The 26239-nt window shown below is 52.8% G+C and overlaps 1 protein-coding gene across 1 annotated transcript in view; it reads left to right on the forward strand.

Annotated features, from left to right (window-relative positions):
• Positions 1-26239, forward strand: part of ITSN1 (intersectin 1) — a 204079-nt gene that overhangs the window by 165115 nt on the left and 12725 nt on the right. The window contains exons 29-32 of the mRNA XM_048214865.2: positions 12459-12580; positions 14576-14682; positions 20086-20269; positions 22038-22136. Coding sequence (XP_048070822.1) covers positions 12459-12580; positions 14576-14682; positions 20086-20269; positions 22038-22136 — 512 coding nt within the window. The remainder of the gene's footprint in view (positions 1-12458; positions 12581-14575; positions 14683-20085; positions 20270-22037; positions 22137-26239) is intronic.

Raw genomic sequence — 26239 nt, forward strand, 5'->3', positions numbered from 1 at the left:
CTCTGGGAGCTACAGTGACGCTCTCGAAGGCGGCTCCCAGACCCCCCCCCCCCCCCCGGCTTGTACCGCGTGACCACAGCAGCCCCTCCGAGCCAGCCGCCCGGCATATCACTGCTGCCGCTGTGGAAAGATGGAGACTAGGTTCCTCTTCCCGCACATGGTTCGCCCCCCCGCTGGCAGTGGGGGCTGGTGCTGGATTCCAGCACTTCGTGGCAGCTGCTCGGGGCACAGCCTCCTCCACCTTTCTAGTCCTCCCACCCCGCCAGCAGGGTTTTCCCAAGACACGGCCTTGCCGGAGACGCCCTCGGTGCCAGCCCGAGAGCGGTGGCCACAGCGTCTCCGCTTGCGCTCATGGCCTCTGCCAGAAAAACATGGCGCCAGAGATATCAACACAGCTAATGTACAAGTTCACTGTGATATTTCCTTCCATTTCTCTGAAGACTTTGGAATATTTTCTTTTTCTGTGGGCAGAGAGTGGAGCCGGAGGGGTCAACATAACTGTATCCTGGGCTCTTAGAGACGCTAGGAAGGGATACAGGGTGGTGGTTCAGAGCATGGGTTCAAATCCCAGCTCTGCCCCTTACTAGTTGTGTGATTGTGGGCAAGTCACTTAACCTCTTTGTGCTTCAGGCTCCTCGTGTACATATGGAGGGACAGTCAGAGCCCCAAACAGACAGTAAGCCCCCCACAGATCGTAGCCTTCTGCTCATTCTCACTGGAGAGAAAAGGCATTTGCACCTGGTCCCTGAGCACGAAGGAGTCCATGTTACTGGCTTCCTGCAAGAAATCTAGGCAGTGGAGGGTTGCGTGCATTTGAAGACGTTACGGAAAATGTGGTTTTGCAGATTAGGGATTTCAGAGAGAAGATTGGACGGCTTCCTTACAACCTTCGGACATCTCATTCATTCGTGCACACATCAAAGCCCCTTTCCTCCACCAGTGGGAGGCCCACCTGTGTTGAAGCAAGCAGCTTTATCACCACCTTCCTCACGTTCCCTAAACGCGCCGTGCACACGGTCTCATCCGCAGACTCTTGGCAAACGGGAAAAGCTGTCCTGTGTTTCACATGGCTGGCGGCGGGGAGGCCAACGGAGCAAATGGAATGTGCGAGGCTTCTAAATGTCACGCCTGTGGACCGTGCTGGCAGGCCCATGCAGCGCCCCACAGTAAACCTGTCACAGATGCCTTGGGTCGCTGGATCCTTTCTTTCTCATCACTGCCTTCTGGGGCCTTGTGTTCTCTCACCAGCAAAGACTGGAACGTTCAGCCCCAAAACATGCCAGGAGCTCGTTCTTTTGTCCTTTTGTTTGTTTGTTTTTAAGCAACCATACAGCTTGGATAAGGGACATGTGTCACAAGGGGGTGCCACCCCAAAACGCCGTCTCCAGAGCAGCCACCCCCCCGCATGCTCGAAGACTGGGAGATTAGTTCTCTCCTGCCCCGTCGCGGACGCCCTGAGGGACTGCTCAGGGTCCAGAGCTTTCTGTCTGGGCTGCGCCTGCTCCATGTGCCAGGCCTCCAGCACGCCTCGAACCCTATAATCTGTCGCGGCAGAGGAGGTGAAGCCAGGACACCCCTCTCCTGTGGGGCATGACCTTGTTCGGAGGCCACTGTGGGGAGATCCCACACGTCTGAGTCGTCAGCACGACCCTCCACTGTCATAGTGGAGGGTAGGAACCCTCGTGGTAGGAACCCTCACCCCACCCCGCCCTCAAGAGGCAGAAGTACCCCTGCCCGTCCTCTTCCCCTCTCTCCCCTGCCCCTCCCCTCCACCCTGCTGAGTCAGGGGCCGGAGCAGCTGCTGGGAGACCAGGAGGGACCCAGCCGCCCTGCATCTCCTGGCCACTCCTTGACGGTCGAGGCCAAGGAACATGGAGCCAGGTGACAGGGCTGTGCTCAGGGAAACACGAGCAGACAAGGTGCCTGCTCTCATGGAGCTCGTAGGAGCCAGAGGAAACCACCAGCAGACAGATAGCAGTCATTTCAGCTAGTGCTGGATGGCATGGGCCAGGGTGGGACTGAAGGCCAGGGCCATGGCAGATGGGGTGGCCCGGAAGGCCTCTCTAGAGAAGTGACATGGGGGTGGAGGTCTGCAAAGGTCAGGGAGAAAAGTGTCTTAAGCTTAAGGAATAGCAGGTGCAAAGGCCCTGAGAGTGACTGAGTTTCTTCCCCTCCTGTCAGGACCACTAAGCTGCTAACCGGTCCCTGCTCCAGGCTCCCTGTCTTCCAGCCTCTTCTCCACCCCGTGGGCAGAGAGCTATTTTAAAAATGGAACTGCTCTGCTCACAATCACCCCGGGGTTCCCAGTCCTTGGGTGCTAATGCCTCAAATCTTGTAGTTGGGCTGTAAGGCCCTGCCTGATCTGCCCCCTTCCCATTGCTCAATTTTTAGCGTAGCTCCGTCATCACTTGTTCAAGGAAGCCTTCCCTGGCCGGCGCCTTCCTCTCCGAGTTGCTGATGGAAAACCCATAGATGGCTGCTGTCATCCAAACACTTTCCAGGTTTCTATCACCTGAATATGTGGCAGGTGCAGGGGACATGGGCCTCTAGTTTGCAGGAGGCGACGTTGATGCTTGATGAGGTGAAGCCCCGGGCTGAGCCCCTTACAGAGCTGGTTGCTAGCATCCCGAGCTAACATTCTTTCGGCCACCTTCAAGTAACCATGATGGCTCCCAACAGAGATCCAGTGGCTTTCCAAGTGGCCCTCTTGAAAACTGTCCCCTCTGACCTCCAAACCACTTGGTGGAGATGCCCACTTTCATCACTGGTCCCCACATGCTGGGCCTGTGGTGGGGAGGAGGTGAGCCGTGTGCAGACAGCATGGACGCAGGGCCTTTCCCCACCTTAGAGATCGTGTGACTCAACCTCCCAGAGCCTCATCTCCCCCCTCCCCCAGGGCTCGGGTCCATGGACCCCCCATTGTCCACCCCACACTGCCTGTCTCGTCTTACCCAACTAACACCTCCCCTCCATCACCACCTTGCAGGGTCCTTGGTCACGCTGGAGCCACGAGTGGGTCCCAGCCCGCCCCATCTGCCCCACCTCCGTCCTCCCACCTCTACCCTCCTCCCTTTCCCACCGCCCAGCCCAGCTCCACGACTCACCACGACTCAGCCCTTTGCCGAACTGCTAGTTACTTCTCACATGTGAAGCAGAGTGCGTGGAGGCCGATGCCCAGACACACGGGTACTCACCCCTGCGCGAGACTGTGAGACCCCCGGGGACCAGGCCGCACCCCACGAAGACTGACACAGGAACAGCACTAAGGAGTAGCGATGGTAGCTCCCCTTGTAGTTGATTTTTTGGATGCCCCGTCCCCCCCCCACAGCTTCCAAACCAGAGGGCAGGGTCTGCCGTGCACACTTGCGTAGCCCCCGGGGTGCCAAGCCCATGGCGGCTGCTCCGGAGCTGTGACGGACCGGCCCCTTGTCCTGCAGGCTCACACCTTCCTCCCCAATGAGGCTTTGAGGAGAGGACCCATCGGCGTTCAGTCCCCGGGCTGCGTGCGGCTCGAAGGCCTTGCTTGGGGAGGCACCGTGGCTTCCAAGATAAATTCCCACGAGAAGACCCGAGGCCCGGCCGTGAGCTTATCAGTCGTAAGAATTGTCATTCATCGTTCTTGTAAGCGCCCTATGATGTATTGATGCGTGTATCTGGTTTTCTGTCTCCCCCACTAGAATGGAGGCTCCGGGAAAGCAGGGACCCGAGCACATCTATGCAGTTGCTGACAATGAGCAGGAAATGTCCCAGGCGCAGGTGGTCTCTTGTGTTCCACGGGGTCAGTTTGCCAAGTTAGGAGAGACTGCAGGGGACCGGGCTCTTAGAGCCTCGAGAAGAAAGTTCCATTGGGATGAGGAGCCCGCCTGGCCCTCTGGATCTCCAGAGCTGGGTCCCGGGACTGGTCAGCCGAGGGTCCTTTTCAGAGGAGACACAGCCGCCTGGACCCCAGCCTGGCTGCCGCCCGCCCCGCACAGCCCCGGGCACCAAGGACAAGCGCGTCCTCACAGCCGGGTGTGGCGGGAATGCACTGGGAGAGGAACGGGATGGGCCGCCCTTGGGCCCAGTCTTTGAGAAGCTGCTGGTTTCCTTGTGAGTCTCCGTCGCCCGGGACAGCGAGAGCGCAGGCTGTATTCCTGCTAGCAGAAGTCACGTGCCTCTCTGGACTCCGCTGTCCCATCAACACAACAGGGGCACTGAGCAGAGCTACTTTCCGAGCTCTGGTCCGAGCGTGGGGGGTCAGGTGGTGGAGCGTGGCCTCCAGGAACACGGTGGCATCCGGACCCTGGACGGAGGGACGGCATTCCGGGTCACAGCCATCATTTCCCTTTGGACGAGTTGCTCGAGTGACCCGCCTCAGCCGTTGTGACAACTCTCGCGCTACGGGAGCCTGGACAGATCTAGTTTCTGAATCTCGCTCCCTTTTCCCACCAGCTGTCTTGATTTCCGGGCTACCTTTCCTCCGATGCAGTCGTCCTCGCTCTGGGTAGCACGTCGGAGCTGTCTGGAAGCTTCACGGATCACAGACGCCCAGGCCGCACCTGGCCAGGCGGGTCTGTTGGTCCGGGGTCCCGCAGGGGCGCTTGGTTGATAAAAGCCACTCAGGTGACTCCCTGTGCGGCCAGACTCCAGGGCCACAGCCCCTCACCCCCACTCCGCGCAGCTGCCGCCGTGATCCTTCCAAAACAGCCCGAGCCTCTCCCGGCTCTGCCGCCAAAGACCGAAGTGTCCACGTCTCACTCTGGTGGTCAGACTCCTTGACGGTACTTCCCCACGTGGGCTCAACTGCGTCCCCCACCCCCAGATTGACATGGTGAAGCCCCTTACCCCCAGGACCTCAGAATACGACTGTATTTGGAGACAGACCCTTCATGAGGTCATCAGGGTAAGGTGAGGCTCTTAGGGTGGGCCCCACTCCAATCTGACTGGTGTCCTTACCGAGAAAAGGAGATTTGGACCCAGAGAGTCACCAGGGGACGACTGTGTACTGCGGAAAGGCCATGTGAGGAGAAGATGGCCATGTGTCCGCAAAAGGAGAGAGGCCTCAGAAGAAATCAGCCCTGCGGGTGCCTTGATCTTGGACTTGCCGCCTCCGGAGCTGTGAGACTCCATTTCTCTCGTCTGAGCCCCCCAGTCCCTGGAACGTTGTTACAGCAGCTCTAGCTGAGTACGTCACCTTCCCAGCAAGGCAGGAGGCATGGTGGCCCAGAGCAGTAAGTCCAGGGTAGGACTCCCCCTGCTGTTGTTTAGCCAAGGCTTTGGCAAGTTACTTCTCTGTGCCTCAGCTGCCCTGTCTGTTCAATGGAAGACTAACAGCAGGCCCTACCACACAGGATTGTTGGTGAGGACTCGTGAGTTCCCGCACATGCAGTGCTTGGAAGCGTGGGGCCCGTGGGAGCGTTCAGCGTGACTTTCCTTCGTCCCTGTTACCCCTGCCTCTGCTCCCCCCTCCCTCCCCTGGGTCCGGGGTTCCAGGCACTCTGCTCTGCCTCCCCTTTCCTTGGCCCACTCCCTCTGCTTGGCTCCCTCATGACTTCTTCCCACCCTGACATGTGCCTGATGGAGTCCAAGTCAAATTCCTGCTCCTTTGGAACATATTCCCTGGTCCCTCTCGTCCAAACTACTGCCTCACATTCCAATAAAGATGTGTCTGTTCTTGTAACGCCCCAGTTTGCCTTGTGTACCCAACGGATCTGTTTATGGCCGCTGCTAAGGATCCCTGAGATGCTGCGGGATAGCACACATCGAAAGCGGGAGCTCAGGGGGTGGGCGGCCGGCTCAGCCGGTGGAGCGTGCGACTCTTGACCTCGGGGTTGTGAGTTCGAGCCCCCCATGTGGGCGTGGAGATTACTTAAAAGTAAAATCTAAAAAAAGCCAGGACAAAACCAAACAAAAAAGAAAACAAGAAAGCAGGAGCTCAGGAAGGAGGGACTACAAAGGTGCTAACAGAACCGGGGCCAGGAAGGAGCTAACAAGTGCATACTGCAGGGCTTCTGGCGCCGCGCGAGGGATTCCAGCGTCCGCTAGAAAGCCACGAGTGTTATGCCTTTCGTGACAAAGTTACCAATATTCTTATCAATGGCAAATTATGAAAGAACTGAACCCTGAGAGTAATTTGATTTTTGCCAATTCTCAGTCGTCACGAAACTACCTGGCAGCCCACGTAGACCGGAGCCCCCTTCTTGGGAGAACGCTTTATCTGGAAGCCACGTTGGGACTTTTGAAGCTCCTGGGTTACTACCTGGTGTGGCTGAGTGGAAAGCCCCAGAGGGAGCTGCTGAGTCCCCAGGACAGGCTGGACAAGGCGGCCTGGGCTTTGGTGCCATCATGGGCCCTCCCCTACCTCCCCCTACAGGTTTCCATGCGCCCCTCCCCCCAGCTACTCTAGACCCCCATGAAAATCCAGCCTCAGGGACTTCCACTCCGAGGTCTCAGGGGCTGGCAGCTTGCAGTGGTGCCTCTGCAAGGAAGCCGTACTTCGGAAGAGCCGGCATCTGGATGGGATGCCGAGCCTCCAGTAGACCAAGGCTCCCCGAGGACAAGGACCCCGCTCGCCTCATTCATCACCAAGTCCCAGCTCCAGGTAGAGCCGCACGGCGGGAACAGACAAGTTCACAGCTGAGAGAATGGGGTAGGGGGGGGGCGGTCAGACATCAAGTGCAGGTGCGCGACTATGTGCTCTGACCAGAGAGACCTCCTTTATGGCACATCCGCTGTGGCCTTCCTATATGACGAGCCATCCCACGTGTGCCATTCTGTTCAAGGGTTGAAGGCAGCCCAAGTAGCTTCATTTTCCCGGGAAAATCCAGTGTAGCCTTGGGGGGTGTGGGCTCACCTGGCAGGAGACACCAGGCTCATGAGGTTCCCGTGTCCTACATTCAGGCCAAGCCTGAAAAAGCCTTCGGGAGAGTTGGGAGCTCCAGCTCCAATGTGTATCCTGGGGAGCGGGGCCACTTAGCCAGAGGATTTGGGTGGGATGTCCCCAGAGACGTTGGTATAGCCTTTCCCTTAAAGATGAAAAACCATTGCCTGCGTTTCCGTATTGCTGAGTGGTACCCAGATTTCTCACGCGGTCCCTCTGGCATTATGACCTATGTAATGTAATGTGCTTCCCACCTGTCCCCTTCCCACTCCCCACCTGGTCTCTATCCCTCATTCCACCTATCCCTTCCCTCTTCCCATCACCTCATCCCCTTCCATTTCCCACCTTATCTCCCAAGTGTCTCTGCGTTTACCTGGGTGCTGGCCCGACACCCCCAAAATAATGGCCCCATCCTCCCTGATACAGACCCTCCCCCCTCCCCCTCCTCCAGGAGCCTTCCTCACTCAGGATGAGGAGCGAAGAGCGTCTACTTCTCTGAGTCCTACGGACTCCAGCATCCTCGCAGCCTACAGGCCCGGGCTCCGTTGCCTGCTATTTTAACTTTAATTTTCATGTCAATTCTCCATCCGGGCTGTGAGTTTCCTTGAGGACAAGGACATGATCTTGCTCATTTCTGTGTCTCTTGGACTTCATAGGAACTTAATAAATATTTATTGACCATCTTATAGTGTATCTTGGCCTGTTCATAATAGGAGCAAAGCCTGCTTATTTGCTTTGCTCAGTGGCCAGCTTGCCGTGGGGGCTGGTTTGGCTTTTTAAAATTATGGACCTTGTTGGGAAAGGAAGTAGAATGGTTGGGGGTGTGGAGAGGGGTGATTCTCAGGTTTTACCCTGAGTATTTCTGTATCCTTTGAACTGTTTCCATGAAGCCTGTGTTTATGTATTACTTTTGTAATAAAGCAATTTATTTAGACCATGCTTTTCTGGGGAAGACTTTCCCATATTCTCTCCAGTGCCCCAGACTCAAATCCTTCCAAGGGGGTATCACGGCTCTCTCCATTTTGTAAATGTGTCTAACTACACAAAATTACAAGGGACAGCACGTGGATTTGGAATTCTATGTGGGCTCTAATTGGGGATCATTTTTAGCTGCCTGGAGTCACTTGCAATATTATTTCAGCTGTGAGTGGATTATAGTTAGTTATAAGAATCCCTTTATCACGCCGAGATGCCCGTGAAAAGTTATTTGCTGTACTTTATCCTCTCATTTTTCACCGGGAAAGGGAGCCAGCAAACCATGTTTATCCTGGTTCCCAAAGGAGAGAAGGACCATATCCCTCCACCCTTAAAGAAAACTCTTTTATTTGAAATGTCTTTTCCATTTACCCTGCTCTGAATAATGGAGTTTTTAAACTCGTTTGTTTTTCTAAATATTAAATTTTCAAAGAAAGGATATTTTTTAGTTCAAAGTGCCTGTTTCAGGTCTGTAATGGTTCTCTTGGTCTGGCATCCACCCACAAGAATTTTTAAAATAGCATCGTACGGGTCAGTTCAGTAGCTAAAAAGACGATTCAAAGCCAACATTGTTGGCTTACAGTGGTGAGACGAATCTCCCCACAAAATCTTTGCTTTTCATTGCGTGCTGGGTCCTGGAGAGGCCAACTGAGCCCTCCTCTGGTCTCCAGGCAGGCTGATAGGTGGACGACGTGGGATGGCATTTGTTGGGACAAGCAGCCCAGAGTCACACAGCTTCTCTGGGCTCCATCGGCTCTGACATGGGTCTGCCGGGTGGATGGACCAGAAGGCCGGGGCTGCCCAGAGTAGGAAGCTATGCGGGCTCCTCTTGCCCCCCACCCTCCCACGTGCAACAGACCTCCAGTGCACCCCAAACTGGCCCCACCACCTGGGATTCTTGGACCTACGGCCTCAGTCCGCCCTAGCCCTGCTGTTGCTGTTGCTTGGCTCTGAGCTTCTTCAAAACCAGACCACGTAAAACTTGAAGACTCAGGAGAACTTCTGAAATCCAAAGCAAGCCGTTTCCTGTTATGTTTCTTCCTGGATCCTCATTTCCGATTCCTCAGTGATTCCAAATGTGCCTGCTGGTCCCTTGCACCACCGGCGCTGCGGCGGGTAGCCCTGGTCCGGTTGTCAGTTTCCAGTAACGCCAGTGTTTCTCAGTGGGGGGCTCCTGCCATCGGGGCAGGCAATTCCCTGTCCTGTATGTTGCAGGGCGTCTAGCAGCCCTGGTCCAGCCCCACCCAATCCCAGCCATCCCCTCCGGTGTCCTTAGGACAACCAAGAATGGTACTCTCAGCCTGGGGGTGGGGGTGAATGCAGTCCCAGCCTCAACTTGGCGGGGGTCAGGACCACCTTCAGCCTGTGGGGGGCATCAGTACCACCCTCAGCCTGCTGGGTGGGAGGGGTGTCCCACCTTCAGCCTGTGGGGAGAAGTACCACCCCCCGCTGAGGACCCCAAGGTTCTCAGCTGTGTGCTCTGGCGGGCAGGCTTTGCTCCTCTTCCATGGCGAATCCTCAGCACCCACCACCTAGTGCCCAATTCACCATAGGACCTCAGTCAATATTTGTCGAATGAGTGAATGAGGTTCCCGAACGAGCTTCAGGAGGGCCTGTGAACCTTATAAAATTGTCTGCCAAATGTGTGTGTATGTTGCGTGTGTCGTACACATGGGTTTTCTGGGCTCAGAGTGTACAGCATCCATGATATCTTCCAAGGGAAGCTGTGACCTAAGGGGATGTTCAGAAGACTGAGCCAGCCGGGGTCCAGAGCCTGATGTTTGTATCCCGGCAAACCGCGCTACCCAGGGTTTGTGGGATGAGTCTTAGAACTGCAGCTCTAAACAATATTCGAATATCCCCGCAGAAAGGAATGTCCTGAAAATTCGAGGGGAGACTCTGCTCCGCGAGAGCTCATCCAAGTCCCTGCCACGCAAGGACGGCTTTCTGCCCCGTAAGGAGAAATGGCCTCACCCCTGGGCTCCTTGACTCACTCACAGGAAGGTTGGGTGAGAACAGGGCACGCAGGAGATGTTCCCTCCCGAACTGAAGAGTGGTTCCCAGGTGGCTTTGCTCATGAAAGCCAAAGACATTGGCGGCATCACGCTGCTTCCTAGAAGCCAAAGCTCGCACGGTGGCTGGGCAGAGGCTGGCCGCAGGGAACAGAGTGGGCCATTGGGACTTGCTTCCTTCCCGAGAGTTCATGGTTGAAGCAGTTGTTTTAATAAAGCACAGCCAACGCCCCAAGCCACAAAGAACAGCTGGGCCGGGCGGGGGGCTGAGCAGAGGGTCCAGGTTCCAGATTCATTTGCAGACCCGCCCAGTGGCGGATGCTCCACTTGTGGCCCCCTGGAATGACAGCTTGGCCACGCTGTGGTGGCTTTCAGGGAAGTCTTAGACGGATGGGCGTGGAGGGTATTAACATAAGGATGGCTCATCCCTGCTGCTTTCCCAGCATCCATCTGCCTGCCCATCCTGGAATTGTCCTGTTCCAGGAAGAGAAGCTGCGGCATTCTAGAAAGGGCCTTCAGCCAGGGGAGGGGACAAGACTGAGCTGTGGAAGCACCCAGCCTTGGAGTTAATCTCTGGCACAGTAAAACCTTTGCTAAGAACTCAGTGATATCATTCGCCCCGGAGGGATCATTCTATTTGCAGAAGCTTCCAGCATATTGACTGGGTCATGAGCCCAAATAACTACCGAGGGGGGAGATGGAAACTCTGAGAAACCCCTGACGGTCTAGAGCAAGATTCCCAAGTTTTAGTTTGCCTAAAAAAATCATCTGGAGAGCTTGTTGCGTCGGATTCCAGGGCCCCAACTCCAGGTCGTCCATTCCGCAAGAGCCTGGTGATTCGGTTTCTAACGAGGTCCCTGGCGCTGCCTGCTTCCAGGGCTGGTGTGGGGACTCTGAGAACCACGGGCGGCCGGGTTTTCACATCGTGCTCCATCGCGCCCCCTTGTGGGGAGATGGTACGAGAACAGCAAGTGAATGGGACTCCGTGCTCTCACTCCCTCTCATGTCCAGGCCACCTCTCAGTCTATTTGACAAATCTGTTTTTTTGTGATTACACGAAGAACCCCTCATAAAAAGGAGAGGAGAGCCTACTGGCCTGGATAGGGGGGTCCAGGCCTGTATGAGGGGAGCCCCCGAGAACGGAGCTTCCCACCCTTCATCCCAGTGTGCCTGTGTCATGAAGCAGCTTCTGCTGATAACCTGAGAACATTTGATGCAAACAAAACCCGAAATGACCAGCTAGGTGAGCAGAGGCAAGGGCAGACCCATCTCCTGTGTGTGCCCCCTGTAGGGTCAGCAGAGCCCATTCCCTCGGGCACCTGGGGCCACAGTGGTGCTCATCTGCCTGCCGCTGGAGGGGTTTCCCTGTGTGTCTGCAGGCTTGATGCTCAGCCCTACGGGTGCAGGGCCGCAACCTGGCTCAGAGTTTGCGAGGCGCTGTCCGAATGCACTCCACACCTACCCGCCCTGTCCCCAGGCCCGTGAGGAGCCTCAGCACAGCCACTTCATTCTCCAAAATCCAACCTCCGGATAACCCGAGGCCCTCCTATAGCTTGGCCCCAACAGTAGCAGTTTCTGGGGTACAGCCCAGTTTCTGGTGTCAAAGTGTTGGGTTCGACTCTTGGCTCCCGCCCCCGCCCGGCTGAGGCCTCTTGGGTGAGTGAACCTGTCTGTAAAATGGTGATGATTATAGTATCTCTGTGAGCCTTAAGCACAGCTCCTTGGACAGCGCCTGGCATGGTGTCAGCCCCAGGACATATCGGCCAATTGCTGCTTAGTGTTCTCTCGAACACTAAGTTATTTTAGCAGTTTGGAGGAAGCAGGAGCCTGCCGCTTGTATGAGTTTGCTGGGGCTGCTGTAACAAGTGGCCACAAACTGGGTGGCTTACAACAACGGAAATTTATGTTCTCAGTTTTGGAGAGAAGTCCAAAATCAAGGTGCTGGCAGAGCCCTGTTCCTTGGGAGGATTTAGGGGTGATTTTTTCCCATGTGTTTCTCATAGCTTCTAATGGCTGCCAGCACCCTTGATGTTCCTTGGCTGGTAGATGCTTCACCCCAGTCCTTGCCTGTGTCGCCACATGGCCTTCTTTCTGTCTGTCTCTGTATGTCTTCTTCTTCTTTTGTAAAGATTTTATTTTATTTTAGAGAGAAAGAGAGCAAGCAGGGGGGAGGGGCAGAAGGAGAGGGAGAGAGAATTTTAAGCAGATTCTGCGCTGAGCACGGAGGCTGAGGTGGGGCTCGATCTCACCACCCTGAGATCATGACCTGAGCCGAAACCAGCTTAACCGACTGAGCCACCCAGGTGCCCCTGGATATCTTCTTATAAGGACACCAGTCATATTGGATTAGGGCCCACCTTAATTGAGTATGACTTCATCCTAATTTGATTATATCTGCAGAAACGCTATTTCCAAATAAGGTCACATTCACAGGTACCGAGGGTAAGGACTTGCATGTGTATTTTTAAGGGACACAATTCAACCCCTACCACTGCCCAGCTAGAGTGAGAGCACAGGGGCCAGCAGGCACGAGGCCCTGGGGCTCTTTACTGAGAAGCTGTATGGTCCTCCCTAGACTTGGACTGAAACATCCCACTGGTTGTGTTTTCCAGGGTGTTCAGACTTACACCTCTTGGATATGTTGACCCCAACCGAGAGAAAGCGACAAGGATACATCCATGAACTCATTGTCACAGAGGAGAACTACGTCAATGACCTCCAGCTGGTCACAGAGGTAACGGCAGTGGTGGGTGCTGGGTGTGCCGGGGGGCACGGGCAGAGGGTGGAGAGGAGGAGGGGCTCTGTGAAGGAGGACAGCACCCTGATTCTCAGCCTGAGAAATTTTCTGACGTGTGGGGAGCATCTGGATGATAAATCACATGGGAGATTCATACCCAAGAGAAGACGGCTCGACTCCCACCCGTGGCCCTCTGAATCATCCCTATAGAGGGACAGAGATGGCTCATGCCAAGGGATGAATGAGTCCGAGAGGAGGTGTATGGAAGGAGACACATGAGAGTCTAGACTCTACTCAGAGAAGCAGTGGCTCAGCCACCAACTAGTTGATGCCATAGAGCAGGTCCCATGGTCTCCCGGCCCTCAGGGTTGCCATCTGAAAATGGCCACCAATCTGGCCGATATCTCAAGTTATTCCTAGCGGTCCATATTACCGCTGAGGAAAATCTGTTGCTGAGGATGAAGATGTTTCCCTGCAGGTCCCCTTGCACCCCCTTGTCCTGGATAACACCTCATTTTGTCTCTCCTCCCAAGTAGTTATCAAAAGGCCTGGGCCACTCGGCCTAGAAGGATGGGGAGATGCAGAGTTGGGAACCCCTGCTTTCCAGGAAGCCTTTTGCCCATACTCATGGGAAGCTGCCATATTGGCAGACAGGGGTTTACAGAGCGGGATGTCAGGGTCACTCTACAGTTCGAAAAGTACTGTGATAGTTTTAAAACTCCTTCTCCGCCCCACCTCGCACCACCTAACAGCTGTGCAACCATCTCCTTGGACAGTCTTTACACCCAGGACAGTCACCGCTCAGATGCCCCATGTTGAATGAGTACGGAAGGCAGGATAGGTTACGGGTCCAGGAGGCCACCATTCATGCCTAGGAAGTGTTAGCACTCACTCAAAAAAGGTGCCCCTTCCTCAAGATGCTTGACTGTCACTAAATGTACAATCTCAGAGGTCTAGGATTTGAGTGTTGTCCCCTTAGACGGGGCACTTCTATGCAGTGGTCAGCATATGCCAGGTTCAACGTCGGCTTAGGAGCTCACAAAGAATAGGGCTCCCAGGGAACAGTGTGAGCCCGGCCACGTTTATGTCGACGATAGGCTGTGTCATCTCTAAAGAACCTTCAGAAGCACACCCTGCCTCCAGTGGTAGATAATGACCCCTTTGGAGGCCGGGTCTCCCCATGGTGGGCTGGGCGGAAAGCTGTGATTTACCATGAGTCACCCAACCACACAGAGCTTGGAGCCTGGGCAGGCTCCTTTCTTTCCCACAGCCCGTCCCTATGCCCAGCCCAGCCCAGGCGGAGCGCCAGAAGCCCCCACTAGGCTCCCTGTTGGAGGGCCGGCTGCCTGCAGCTGCTCCCCTCGGGATGCCCGAGGCTTGTCTAGGCAGCAGATGCTGCAGGCGAGCGTGAAGGAGCCACCCACACCCACAGTGCATCTTTTTTTTTTTTTTTAAGATTTTATTTATTTATTTGACAGAGAGCGAGCACAAGTAGGGGGAGCAGCAGGTAGAAGGAAAGGGAGAAGGAGGCTCCTTGCTGAGCATGTGGGGCTCAATCCCAGGACCCTGGGATCATGACCTGAGCCGAAGGCAGACGCTTCACGACTGAGCCACCCAGGCACCCCAACCCACATGCATCTTGAAGCCCCCACTTTTCCCAGCCATGTCCACCCTCCACCATGGGGAAGGAAGAGTATGTGTGACTTTGCCCAGGCCTCTTGGCTTTGTCCTGCTGGAGTTAGGGCCCATCCTCTAGAGTTCAGCTTGGCCTCCCTCGTCAAACAGGGCAGACCTGATGGGGACTGCCCCCCCTCCCCAGCGGCTCAGGCGGAGGAGGGGTCGTTTGCTGCAGAAGCTGTGGGAAGGCGGGAAGCCCGCAAAGGCACAGCCGCCCGCTGGCCCTTCCATGCTCAGAACAGAGCTGCGTGCATTGTGTTTGAGTTGTGAGCTAACTGTTTGCTTTCTGAACCGCTTCGTTTTCTGCACCTGTAGATCTTTCAGAAACCCCTGATGGAGTCTGAGCTGCTGACAGAGAAAGAGGGTGCTATGGTTTTTGTTAACTGGAAGGAGCTGATTATGTGTAATATCAAACTACTGAAGTAAGCCTCTTGCCCCTAACCCCAGCCTTGCTCCCCCCCCCAACCTGGGCTCTCACACACTAGCATCTCTGTGTGGCTTGGTCCGCATGTCCTCCATGCATGCCGCCCTATGTTTCTTTCTTCTGCCTCTTCTGCTCATTTCCACTCACGAGCACCATGGCTCCTTGTTGCCCTGATGCTTTCCGGAAACACCCCCAGTCTGTCATCGTGGAAACACCCCCCAGTCCATCGCCAAGTTCCTGCTGTCACTGTGGGTCTAGAGTCTCCAGGGTGGGGGGCCTCCCCCGGTCCTGGCTCCCTCTCGGGGGCCCGGGCCAGCTCCCCACTTGCCCACCTGCAGACCTTGGGGTGCACGTTGTTCTCTCGGGACATTCTTGGCTCCCAAGGATGGAAAACAGTTGGAGCATTTGCCCCCCATGGCCAACATTTCCTCATGTTCACACTCCGAGAAGCTGGCCTGGAGCTGTCGATATTCTATTCCCACTTCAGTGTCCAGAGGCGGCCACAGGGCCAGGGAGGAGGTGTGGGCCGGGAGTCAGGAGACCTGGGTTTGGAGCCCAGCTCCTCGCCCTACCTCTTTGAGCCTCTGTTCCCAGCTGTCAAGTGAGGGTATTAGATTATGTCCTCACCATGGCCCCTTCCCGTTCTAAACAGAACCCTCCAGATTTGGGCCCAGCAGGCCGTACTTTGGAACATGACTTGCTAAGAACGCACAGTAGGTCCACAGGGATCCAGCCAGCAGGGAGGACCGGCCACCCTCTGCCAGGCCCAAGAGTGCAGCGCGGCCTGGGGGAGTTGGCATCCGTTCCCGAGCTCTACCTTCATGTAACTAGGAAGGGGCTCTTTCCTAAATACGAGCCTTGTTCTTATAAAGTAATTTCAGGTCTCCACTTTCCTGAGTGTGTGTTCGGGAGCAGTTGGGGGATGGACAGAGGGGTGAAGGTGAAGTAAAAATACAAGATCTGCTTCCTTTATGTTCTGGAAAGCAAATACTCAGCGATGACCCCCAGGGGTGCTTTGAGAAAGTATTTCCATCCTCCTCCTTGAGCACGGTGCTGTGGAAGCTTTTGAGTGTAGCTATGGGTCACACGCTTGGGCTCACACCTGCTCTTGCCCTGCTGGCTGTGTCTTTGGGCGAGTCACTTGCAGTCTCTGGGCCTCAGTGTCCTCATCTGTGAAATGGGGATGATAAGCATACCTCCTGCATACGGTGATTACTGGGGGGTCTTTAGATGACACGTGCCTGGCCATACCAAGTGCTGGGCTCAGCCCCCTGGCCTTGGAGAGGGGCTGTCCTATCACCGGGGGCAAGGGGCCTGGTTAAGCCCTGTGCTACACGTGCTGAAGACCTAGTTGTTTCGAAATAGACACAAGAGTTTTCTGTTGAAAATATACCCCTCCTCTCCTTGGGGGGCCATTGGGGGTGGGGTTGGGGAGGGGGGAGGTGTGTCCGATGTTCCAGAGGCCCGAGTGAAAGTGCTGCTTCAGTGTTCCCCATACCTTCCTGCTGTCCCCTCATTCCACCCTCCCCACGTCCTGTCAGGGAAGCAGAAGCCCCTCCCTTGAGCTCGGTCATGGCCAGGCTGGGGGGCTCCTTCCTCCTGCTGGCGTGGAGAGGTGGGATCCGCAGTGCTGTTTCAGCTGGGGAAGCCAGGCTCAGAGAGGGTGAGTGACTTGTTGAAGTCACACAGCAGGCAAGCTTGTGCCCTGGGCGGCTCTGTGGTTGTCCCCCTGGAGGTTCCAGCCAGTCCTGCCCCCGATGGAAAGAACGTGGAACCAGGAGGCAAATGTCCTAAGTTTTTGTCCAGGTTCCAGCACCTTCTAACTTGTTCTAGGCGGTTTCCTTGGGCAGATGAACTCTCAGACCCCTTGTTTTGGGGCCTGTAAAATTGCAGTCATGGTGCCGGCCTTGTTGAGCGTGCAGGGTTATTCTGAGGAGTGAGGAGGCCAACCGTGGTCACATCAAACCTTCTGGCAGAGCCCGTCTTCCAGGACAGTGTCCCTGAGCTCCGGCCCACTCCTCTGATGACCTGATCAGTTCGTTTGGGTGAACTGTCTCATGTCTTCATATTCGAGATACAATATTTAATAGGAGCCTCCCGGGGACCCCATTTCTTTTTTTTTTTTCTTGTCAATATGTTATTATGAACAGTTTTAAACATACAGAAAAATGAAAAGGATTATAGGGTGAGCCCCCACATTGTAGATTGTACAGGAAACACTTCGCTACATCCCTTTGTTGCATAGACTTAACCTCCTCATGCCAAGGAATCACCCCAACGGTAGGGAGATTTGAGGGCTCCTTGCAGGCTGAAAGAGGAAGGTGTTTTCGGGTAAAGAGGAGTTAAGGCAGGTCCCCCTGAAGGTCACTGGTGAGCAGCCATCTATCTGCCAATCCTGATCCAAGGGCCAGCGACTCCTTGCACTTGGGTGGGTGGGTGGGGACATGGGATTTTGGAAATAAAGAAGAAATAGATAAATGAAAATAAAGGGGTGCTAACTGGGCATAGGGACTTCCTACTATGGTTGGGGGTTAGAATGGACGATTCGTTCTTCCTGGTGAGTGGAGAGCTGTGAAATTTGCTTTTAAGAAGCAGAGGAGGGCAGAAAGATCTAGAACCTTTTCACATTAAGAGCAGCTGCGGGCCATGATAGCAGGAGGGACGCAGACCAGACACAGGGCCGCGCAAACCCAGGTGCTGGGAACTATTTGTGTTTAATCAACATCCTTTCTTGCCTCCTTACTTGGAGGAAAATGAAGGAACTTCTCAAAAAAAAAGAAAAAGTTCTTAAACTAAGTATTTGACCTTCTTTTTAACTCAAGATAGATATAATTTTATTTTAAGCAGAAAACAAAAATAAAGAGTAACAGACCTCTGTCGGGGGCAGAGACAGCGTGGGGAGACAGGAGGTTCCTGTCTTCTCCTGACAGGAACTTTGGGCCCAGGGGGCGGGAGGGAAAGGCCGGGCACGGAGGACATGCCAGCAGTGGTGGCAGGGAGAGGGGCAGAGGGTCACGGAAGCGGCAGCGAGAAGTCAAGATGGCAGGAGCCACTTCTGGAGGCAGGACAGGGCCTGTGGGGAGCAGCTGGGGCGTGGAGGCGGGCTTGGGCGCTGGGCCTGTTGTTGTCCTGAGCTCTGTGCTTACAGAGCTCTGGGGTCACACCGCCTGGGTTCGAGAATGGCCTCTGTCAGTCTCAGCTGTGTGAGTTTGGTCAAGTCACTCGGTTTCTGCACCTCGGGGATGCCAGCAGCCCATAGGGAGAATAAGCAATGTGTGCAAAAGAGGGTTTGACACATAGGACCTATTAAGACACGCCAGCTCGTGCTCGGTGGGCTTCTGGGGGTCAGGAGCTCTCACTCATCCAGCAAACAACTGAGCGCTCTTTGAAATGTTCATTAGCTGATTGATACTGTGGCAGGTCAGGGCCTTGACCCGGGAAAACTTCAGATGAGATTAGAGCTGTGGCGACAGAGTCACGTGACCCCTGAGCCCAGTGACACCCTCCTTTCAAACCCATGAGGACCCAGTCCTTGTAAGTCCTGCCTGTGCAGTAGAACATCCCAGGGGGCGGCGACCCAGCCCTGACAGGTGCCTGGTCCGTAGTCGGGGCCGGATTGCAGGCCTGTCCCTTGGTTGGACAAGTTGAGTGTGTTCCGGGCAAGTTCTTCCAGAACCCAGGCCCTGGTTTAGCCTCTTCAAGACAATGGCCACCTGCATGTGCTCTTTCTTCTTTTCCTCGTCTCCTCCATGGTTTTTTAAAAGTGGGGGAGAGGGGTGGTGGTACTTGTATTCCCTTAGGGAAAGATTATTTTGTTCCTCCTCATACAAAAATGATAGAATGCTGGAATTTCTTCCTGTTTCCATCCATAGCAAGTTTCTAACATGATTATGCAGGGCTCTGGTCCCCCAGAATTGGGGGTGACATCACCCTTGAGCAGATTTCTACATGTTGGGAGATACTCTGTACCAACCCCCTCAATGAGCGGTGGCCATTTGGCCATCCTGAGGGTATCAAGCTGCTGCCCTCACATACCAAGCCCAGTGCTGACCAGCGTCTCTCCCTACAAGGGCATCTGCTTGCAGTGGAATTCCTAACTGTTCAGACCACATAACTTACTGTTCCTAAAATTTCTCTCCTTGACTTGTTTGCCCAGTCCAAGGATTTTTTTAGTCAAAAACGTAGGAGAAAGACGGCAAAGTGGTCTGAAGTTTTTAGTAATGCTAATATTACAAGCTTCCTTGGAATTCTTAGAGAGCCATATCCTTACCTCAGGGCTTCTCCAACATGGCTGTGAAAGCCAAAGGGATTTATAGTAACAACCTCCCCACCTTATGTTAAAATCATATAACATACCATTCTGTTCCATCCAACCACCCATCCATCCATCAGTCCATCCATCCATCCATCTATCCATCCATCGTCCTTCCATCCACCCATCATCCTTCCATCCATCCATCCATCCATCCACCCACCATTACTGGGGGAGGCAGAGCACACTCATGGCCTCCAGTGTTGTTGTCCTGCCCTCAGAGCGCATTGCCCTCCTTGCTGCGTAGAGACTCAGTGATGTGCCCTTCTAGGGGCTGGCGTTAGGAGTTCACGTATTGGAGCTGGAAGGGTGGGATGCACAGAATTGGCTCTCACGGCCCTCAACACTCGGACAGCAGCTGGATCCCAGAACAAACACTTCTCAGCCCCTTCAGTCTCTTCCCAGCTTCCAGGAGATGAATTGTTTGGGTTTGTCGGTCCATTATCATATAAATAGGCTTCTCTCTTCAGAACTCTGTAATCCAGTCAACTTCCAATTAGCCACAGAGAAGAAGCAGGGAACTGCACAGACAACCATTTATACCTGGTGTTGGTGAACATAATGAGATTATTTTTCTGTGGCCGTTGATTTACCCTCTTAATTATCTTCTGTTTCGTCTGAAAATGAATCTCCATGTCCCTTGGCAACAGTAGCTTCCCTCGGGTGACATTGGCCTGGAACAGACTCAGTGCTGGGGCCATCCTGGCCTGGGACTTTCCCCACAGATAATCCATAGAGTGAGACGTCGACACAGGGACCTCGTCTGAGTTACGAAAGAAACAATTCCCTATTTCTCCATAAGAAAAAAAAGTAATCTTTCATGCTGACTCGTTCAGCAAAGATTTCTTTGGGAGGTCGTGATTCCCCAGCACCCGCCAACAGCCAGTATGCCGAAGAAAAGTGTCCCACTGATAACCCCTCTGTAGCACCAGACGTGTTACTCTTCTGTCCCTTGTGTCCCCCAGTAGATCCTTTAGCGGCCCTGGGTCTGTGCCCCTCACACACATTCTTGTCTGTACGACCGAGAAGTGTGCCCCGTCGCACCGGCTGCTGTGCAGGCAGGGCCTCACTGCCCGTGTCCCCGTGCAGAGCGCTGCGGGTCCGCAAGAAGATGTCGGGGGAGAAGATGCCCGTGAAGATGATCGGGGACATCCTGACGGCCCAGCTGCCCCACATGCAGCCTTACATCCGCTTCTGCAGTTGTCAGCTCAACGGGGCTGCCCTGATCCAGCAGAAGACGGACGAGGCCCCGGACTTCAAGGACTTTGTCAAGGTAAGGAGCGCAGGCTGAGCCAAGCCCCTGCCGCTCCGTGGCTGACGCAGGGCGGTGGGTGTGTGAGGAGCGCGTTCAAGCCTGCGAGCGGATTCCCGCTAAAAACAGCCAACAGGACCAAGGTCTTGACCCAGCCCTGGGGGCTGCGAGGCGCGGACAGGTGGGGCTGTGACCAAAGAGGCGGGCTTGGAGAGGAGGGGCCAGTTTGCACCCAGAAACTCTGATGTGTGGTCCGGGTGTTAGCCGTGTTATTTGGATGCAGATTTAAATCTTCCATCTGATTCGTCAGGCCCAGCAAGGCTGGTGCATCTCAGGAGCCCCATTCTGTTAGGTCTGAGCAACCGCCCCCCATTCTTTCCTGCAGAGAGAATGGCCAGGAATCCCAAGGGGCCCTTTGTTCCTTTCCCAGTTGGTTCTCGTCGTTGGCCTCAAGCTCTAGGAAGCGTGTGGGGGTGAGTGTGGGAGGCCAGGACCTCTGCCGCGGGGGATAACAGGGGTCTCGAGAGCCATGTGTCCCCCAAGGGACATCTGAGGAGGCGGGTCCCGTGCTGCTGGAGGCTGCAGGCCCTGGGACTTGGCCTTGGCCAGGGCGATACCCCGCTGGCCCTACTGGTCCACTCCAACAGCCTCCACATCTCCCAGAGGAAAGAAAAACAGGAAAAGAATCAAATAACTTTTGCTGAGCATCAGTTGTATTTTGGTGAATAGACCAATAATACTAACAGCAGGGTTCTCTTTGCACCTCGTGCGTTTGGGGGCGGGCCATTCCCTCCTCCCCAATAATCACGTTTGTGGAATCATCATTGTGAGGTCTCTCCTTGACCGTAGCGTCCCCACATGCTTGTTCTTTCCTTTCCCCCTGGTGTTTCTCAACATTAAATGCTTTGCCACCTGGGGTTTCAGCCAAGGGCTGGTCCACCCCCAGGCACAAGGCAGGATGAATTCATCACTGGATGCACTTGAACTTGAGGGAAGTGCTGACACCACCCAGGACAGAGGGCTTGTTTCCCCTCCCTCATCACCTCTCCTCACCTCATCCCTGTGGGGGTTTGACACTCCTTTGCCAGGTATGAGGTGTCCCTGGAATGATGATGTTCAGGGCTGCAGCAGGTTTGGGGGCTGACACTTCCCGGGACCTGGGGCCAAGGTTCTGGCCGCTGCCCATGTCTAAGGCATTAAACCTGGCCAGCGCCTTTGAGAGCTGAGTCACCATAGTCCCTGTGACTTAAGGACAGGATCATCTTTTGGGATAGGACTCTTTCCTCCAGTCAAGTTCACAAAAGCGACAGGTGGTCTATGGTGGGGACAACCTGCAGGACTTGAGGTGTTCCTCCCCCCCCCCATCTCAGTGCCACCGTCCCCACCTGCCTGGGGCTCCCATGGGCAGGTGCCGGCTCCATCCGAACTAGACAACGAGATTCAGTCCTTCTGGCATCTCTAGGACTTAAGGGGAATTTTTATTCTAATTCTACAATCTCGTGTCTCTTCTTACACTTGGGACTGTAAAAAGGTCTGGCAGATGGCCAGAAGAAATATTCTCTGCAGAGCCAGAATCTCGTCTCTGGAGGGAAGGGACTGTGTTTCCCAGGGATGGGGTGGGTCTCCAATCTCCATCGTCCTGGACCAGGATCACGGGTCAGGCCCTTCCAACTCCAGGCTCCTCCGCTCTTATCCAGATAAATGAGACAACGTGATGGGCAGGGAGTGGATGTCACTAACTGGATTTTGCAGATTTCTTAAGTACATTTAAAAAACTCTCGAATTTCAGAGGCTGGCGATGGACCCTCGATGTAAAGGGATGCCACTGTCTAGTTTTATACTGAAGCCTATGCAACGGGTAACAAGATACCCACTGATCATTAAAAATGTAAGTACCCGTCTTGCCTTTTCAAGCAGAGGAATGCTTTCTCAGCATTTCAGGGATCTGGGGTCCCAGGCACGTTCTCCCACCAACGCACCTGGTATCTGTTGTGTAGACTCATACGCCGGGGCGGTGTTGGAAGCATCCGCTTGGTCACTGAGAAAGGAAAGCTGTTTATTGTGAAAAGAGCTAGTAATATACAGTCTTCAGCCATGTGACCAAGTGGCTTTTCCCTCGTAAGTTGGAAAATGAAAGCTCAGTTCTTCGGTTCTTTTCCTAACAGAGGTATAATGCCTTCAGGCCTCAATCTTCCCAGCAAGAAAGAGAAGGAAATGTCAGGCCTCCCACCCATCTTCAAAAAGCCATCGTGGAACCAATACCAAAAGAAAAAAAAATAGGGTTTCAGTGTTTCTACCTGTAATATGAGTGAGCAGACTCAGATAGCCTCTGAGCCCGCGATTATATAACCACAGGGGGGCTCCTGGAGAGAGGTTTTAGATCTGGTTTCCTCTAATGGAGGCTTGAGAAACCCAGATCTGGGTGCTGGTGTGCTCATGGCTGTTGGGGCGTTACTGCCCTGTGGGTCTCTCAGTGGCAGAGTCAGGAAATACATGTATGTATGTTAAATTCATATGCACATACTTACATATATGTAAGTGTACACGTATACATTTATATTTATTTCTAGATCCATCTGTGTAGATAATAATGCATACTAAAACCCATGAGTTCACACAGATACCTCCTGTTCTAATCTTATACCACAGAATTGATTCTAGCCTTCCCCCTTTCTGTACTTATAGGTTCTTTTCTATGAGAAACCTGCCTCTCATTATTGTCAATACATTTACTGATTTGCTCAGACCCCTTATAGTAACCTGTCCCCCTCCACGTAAGCCATCTCCTCCATCCAACCCCAGCTCAGTCCCACAAAGTACACTGTGGGGCGCCTGGGTGGCTCAGTCGTTAAGCGTCTGCCTTCGGCTTGGGGCATGATCCCAGGGTCCTGGGATCAAGCCCCACATCGGGCTCCCTACTCTGCTGGGAGCCTGCTTCTTCCTCTCCCACTCCCCCTGCTTGTGTTCCCTCTCTCGCTGACTGTCTCTCTCTCTGTCAAATAAATAAGTAAAATCTTAAAAAAAGAAACAAAAAACAAAGTACCCTGTGGCCACCTTGACTGAGTTAAATTAGTTTTGAATCAGGCTTTCAACCTACTGTTTCCCCTCTTCCAACTTGACAGTTACTATTTAACTGGCTCAATATTTCTCCCCCCCCAATATTTAATTGCACATTGGAGCTGGAAACAAGCTTTTATTTTATTTTATTTTATTATTTTTTTTAAAGAATTTATTTATTTATTTGACAGAGATAGAGACAGCCAAGCCAGCGAGAGAGGGAACACAAGCAGGGAGAGTGGGAGAGGAAGAAGCAGGCTCATAGCGGAGGAGCCTGATGTGGGACTCGATCCCTTAACGCCAGGATCACTCCCTGAGCCGAAGGCAGACGCTTAACCGCTGTGCCACCCAGGCGCCCCTGGAAACAAGCTTTTAAAATAGGTGTTCTGGATCTAGCCAATGGCGGGGGGAGGAAAGGAGGGGGGACAAGGAAAGAACTGAGAGTCAAAAATATTAAAAAGGAAAAAACAAATTATCATTACTTGCAGAAACATGATTGCTGCCTTTTAGAGGACCTGAGAATGAACTGAAAAATAGTGGAACGAAGAAGAGAATTTTAAAAGGTGGCCAGTTATAAGATACATGTGAAAAACCATAAAAGTACTAAGATGAAATATTGTTTATGATGCTGAGGTGGGGAAATTCTTAGCATGGCAGTAAGGACAGAAATTTAAAAGATTTAGAATTGTAATAACTTAAAAAATATTTTATCCTGGAAACAACCTAGATATTAAGTAGAACAAATAAATTGTGGTAGATCGTACTCTGAAAATATTTTTAAAAACAGACAGAGACCTCAGGGGCGCCTGGGTGGCTCAGTCAGTTAAGCGTCTGCCTTCCGCTCAGGTCATGATCCTGGGGTCCTGGGATGAGCCCTGCATCGGGCTCCCTGCTCAGCACGGAGCCTGCTTCTCCCTCTGCCTCTGCTGTCCCCCTGCTTGTGCTTCCTCTCTCTGTCATATAAATAAACAAAATCTTAAAAAACAAAAACAGAGACTTCTATGTATTAGCATGGAATTACATCCAGTAAATACCACTGAGTTAAAAAAAAAAACCCTCACGAGCAATCTTACGGTGTAGTTCATTTTGTAAAACAGAAAAAGCTGGCATCTAAAAGGAGTTCAAGGGGTGCCCTTTGGCTTGTTGGCATGGTTACCTCTGGGGAGGATAGTGAAAGGGAATGTTCACATTTGCTCTATGTACTTCTTTTTTTTTTTTTTAAAGATTTTTTATTTATTCATTCGACAGAGATAGAGACAGCCAGCGAGAGAGGGAACACAAGCAGGGGGAGTGGGAGAGGAAGAGGCAGGCTCATAGCAGAGGAGCCCGATGTGGGGCTCGATCCCAGAACGCCGGGATCACGCCCTGAGCCGAAGGCAGACGCTTAACCGCTGTGCCACCCAGGCACCCCTGCTCTGTGTACTTCTGTATTGTTCAGATCAGATCAAAAATGTGTCAATATATTATTTGCATAAACATTTCTCTTAAAAATTTCTGTGTGACAAAATATAATGAACAGCAATGAAAGACAAATGATAGATGTAAACTGGGTTAACACACTTTAGACTGCAGGTAAGTAGGTACTGAAATATCCCTAGATTACCTATCTATAGCTATGTATCTATGTATCATCTATGTGAGGCAACTTACAGCTCAAAAAGAAAAAGATAAATACTTCAATGGGAAAATAGGTGAAATATACAACTAGATGTTTCCGGGAGGCAGTGTCGAGTAGCGGGAAAGAACACTTGGTCAGGAGCCAGGCTGCAGGGCTCATCCCAGGACCCCAGGATCATGACCTGAGCTGAAGGCAGACGCTTAACTGACTGAGCCACCCAGGCGCCACTGAGGTCTCTGTCTGTTTTTAAAAATATTTTCAGAGTACGATCTACCACAATTTATTTGTTCTACTTAATATCTAGGTTGTTTCCAGGATAAAATAACACTTGGTCAGAATCCCAGTACTGCTGCTGTGTGCCCTTGGGTTAAGTTACTTAACCTCTCTGGGCGTCAGTTTCCTTCTCTGTAAATTAGGGACACTACTAGTACCTACTGCAAAGGGTTGTGTGGTGTATGTTAAAGTACTGGCTCCTACCGAGCCGTTTACAAATGTTAGCTTTACCCTTTAGTACACTTATGCCCTACATGTACAAAAAGCTTAAATTAACTAGTAATAAAAGAGACACATAAAACAAGAAAAATGCCTTGTTTTGGGCTTGCCAGATAGGCATATATTGGAAAGAGTGTAGGTCCCCAGTGTGGGCAAAGATGCTGGCCGAAGGTAGAGTGGGTCAGCCTTTTGGAGGGTGACGGACAGATCAAACTGCGGATTCCCTTTGGCTCAACACTTCTACCTCTAGGAATTTATTGAAAAAAAAAATCCAAGAAATATTGAAAAATTAGGACCAACATGAAGTTTTATGGGAAGGGAAATATAGAAATGCCTTGTAGTTCATCTTACAATGACACATTGTAGAACCCTTAAAAACGATGGCGTAGGTCCACAGGAAATGGACATCAAATGATGTGACAAAACTGTTACGAAGTGGGGAAAAACAGTGTGCAAAATTGTGCAGTGTAGTGTGGTAGTATGATTCAGTTATTATTCTCTAAAAATTGTGTGTGTGTGTGTGTGTGTGTGTGTGTGCGTGTGTAGGCAGAGTATTTGACTAAGACATAGACGCTCTCTCCAGGTGGGGAGATTATGGGTGATTTTTAGGATCTTTATAACTTTCTGAATTTTCTGAATATTGAATATTGTACAATATTATTCTTACAATTAGAAAACTCAACAAACCCATTTTCATTTTGAAACAGAACAAAGCAAACTGTTAGAACTAATACACAATTCAGTAAAGTTGCAGGATACAAAATCAATACACAAACATCTGTTGCATTTCTATACACTAATAATGAACCATCAGAAAGAGAAAT

This window comes from Ursus arctos, unplaced genomic scaffold (assembly GCF_023065955.2).
Source record: "Ursus arctos isolate Adak ecotype North America unplaced genomic scaffold, UrsArc2.0 scaffold_4, whole genome shotgun sequence".
In the NCBI taxonomy this organism is placed as follows: Eukaryota; Metazoa; Chordata; class Mammalia; order Carnivora; family Ursidae; genus Ursus; species Ursus arctos.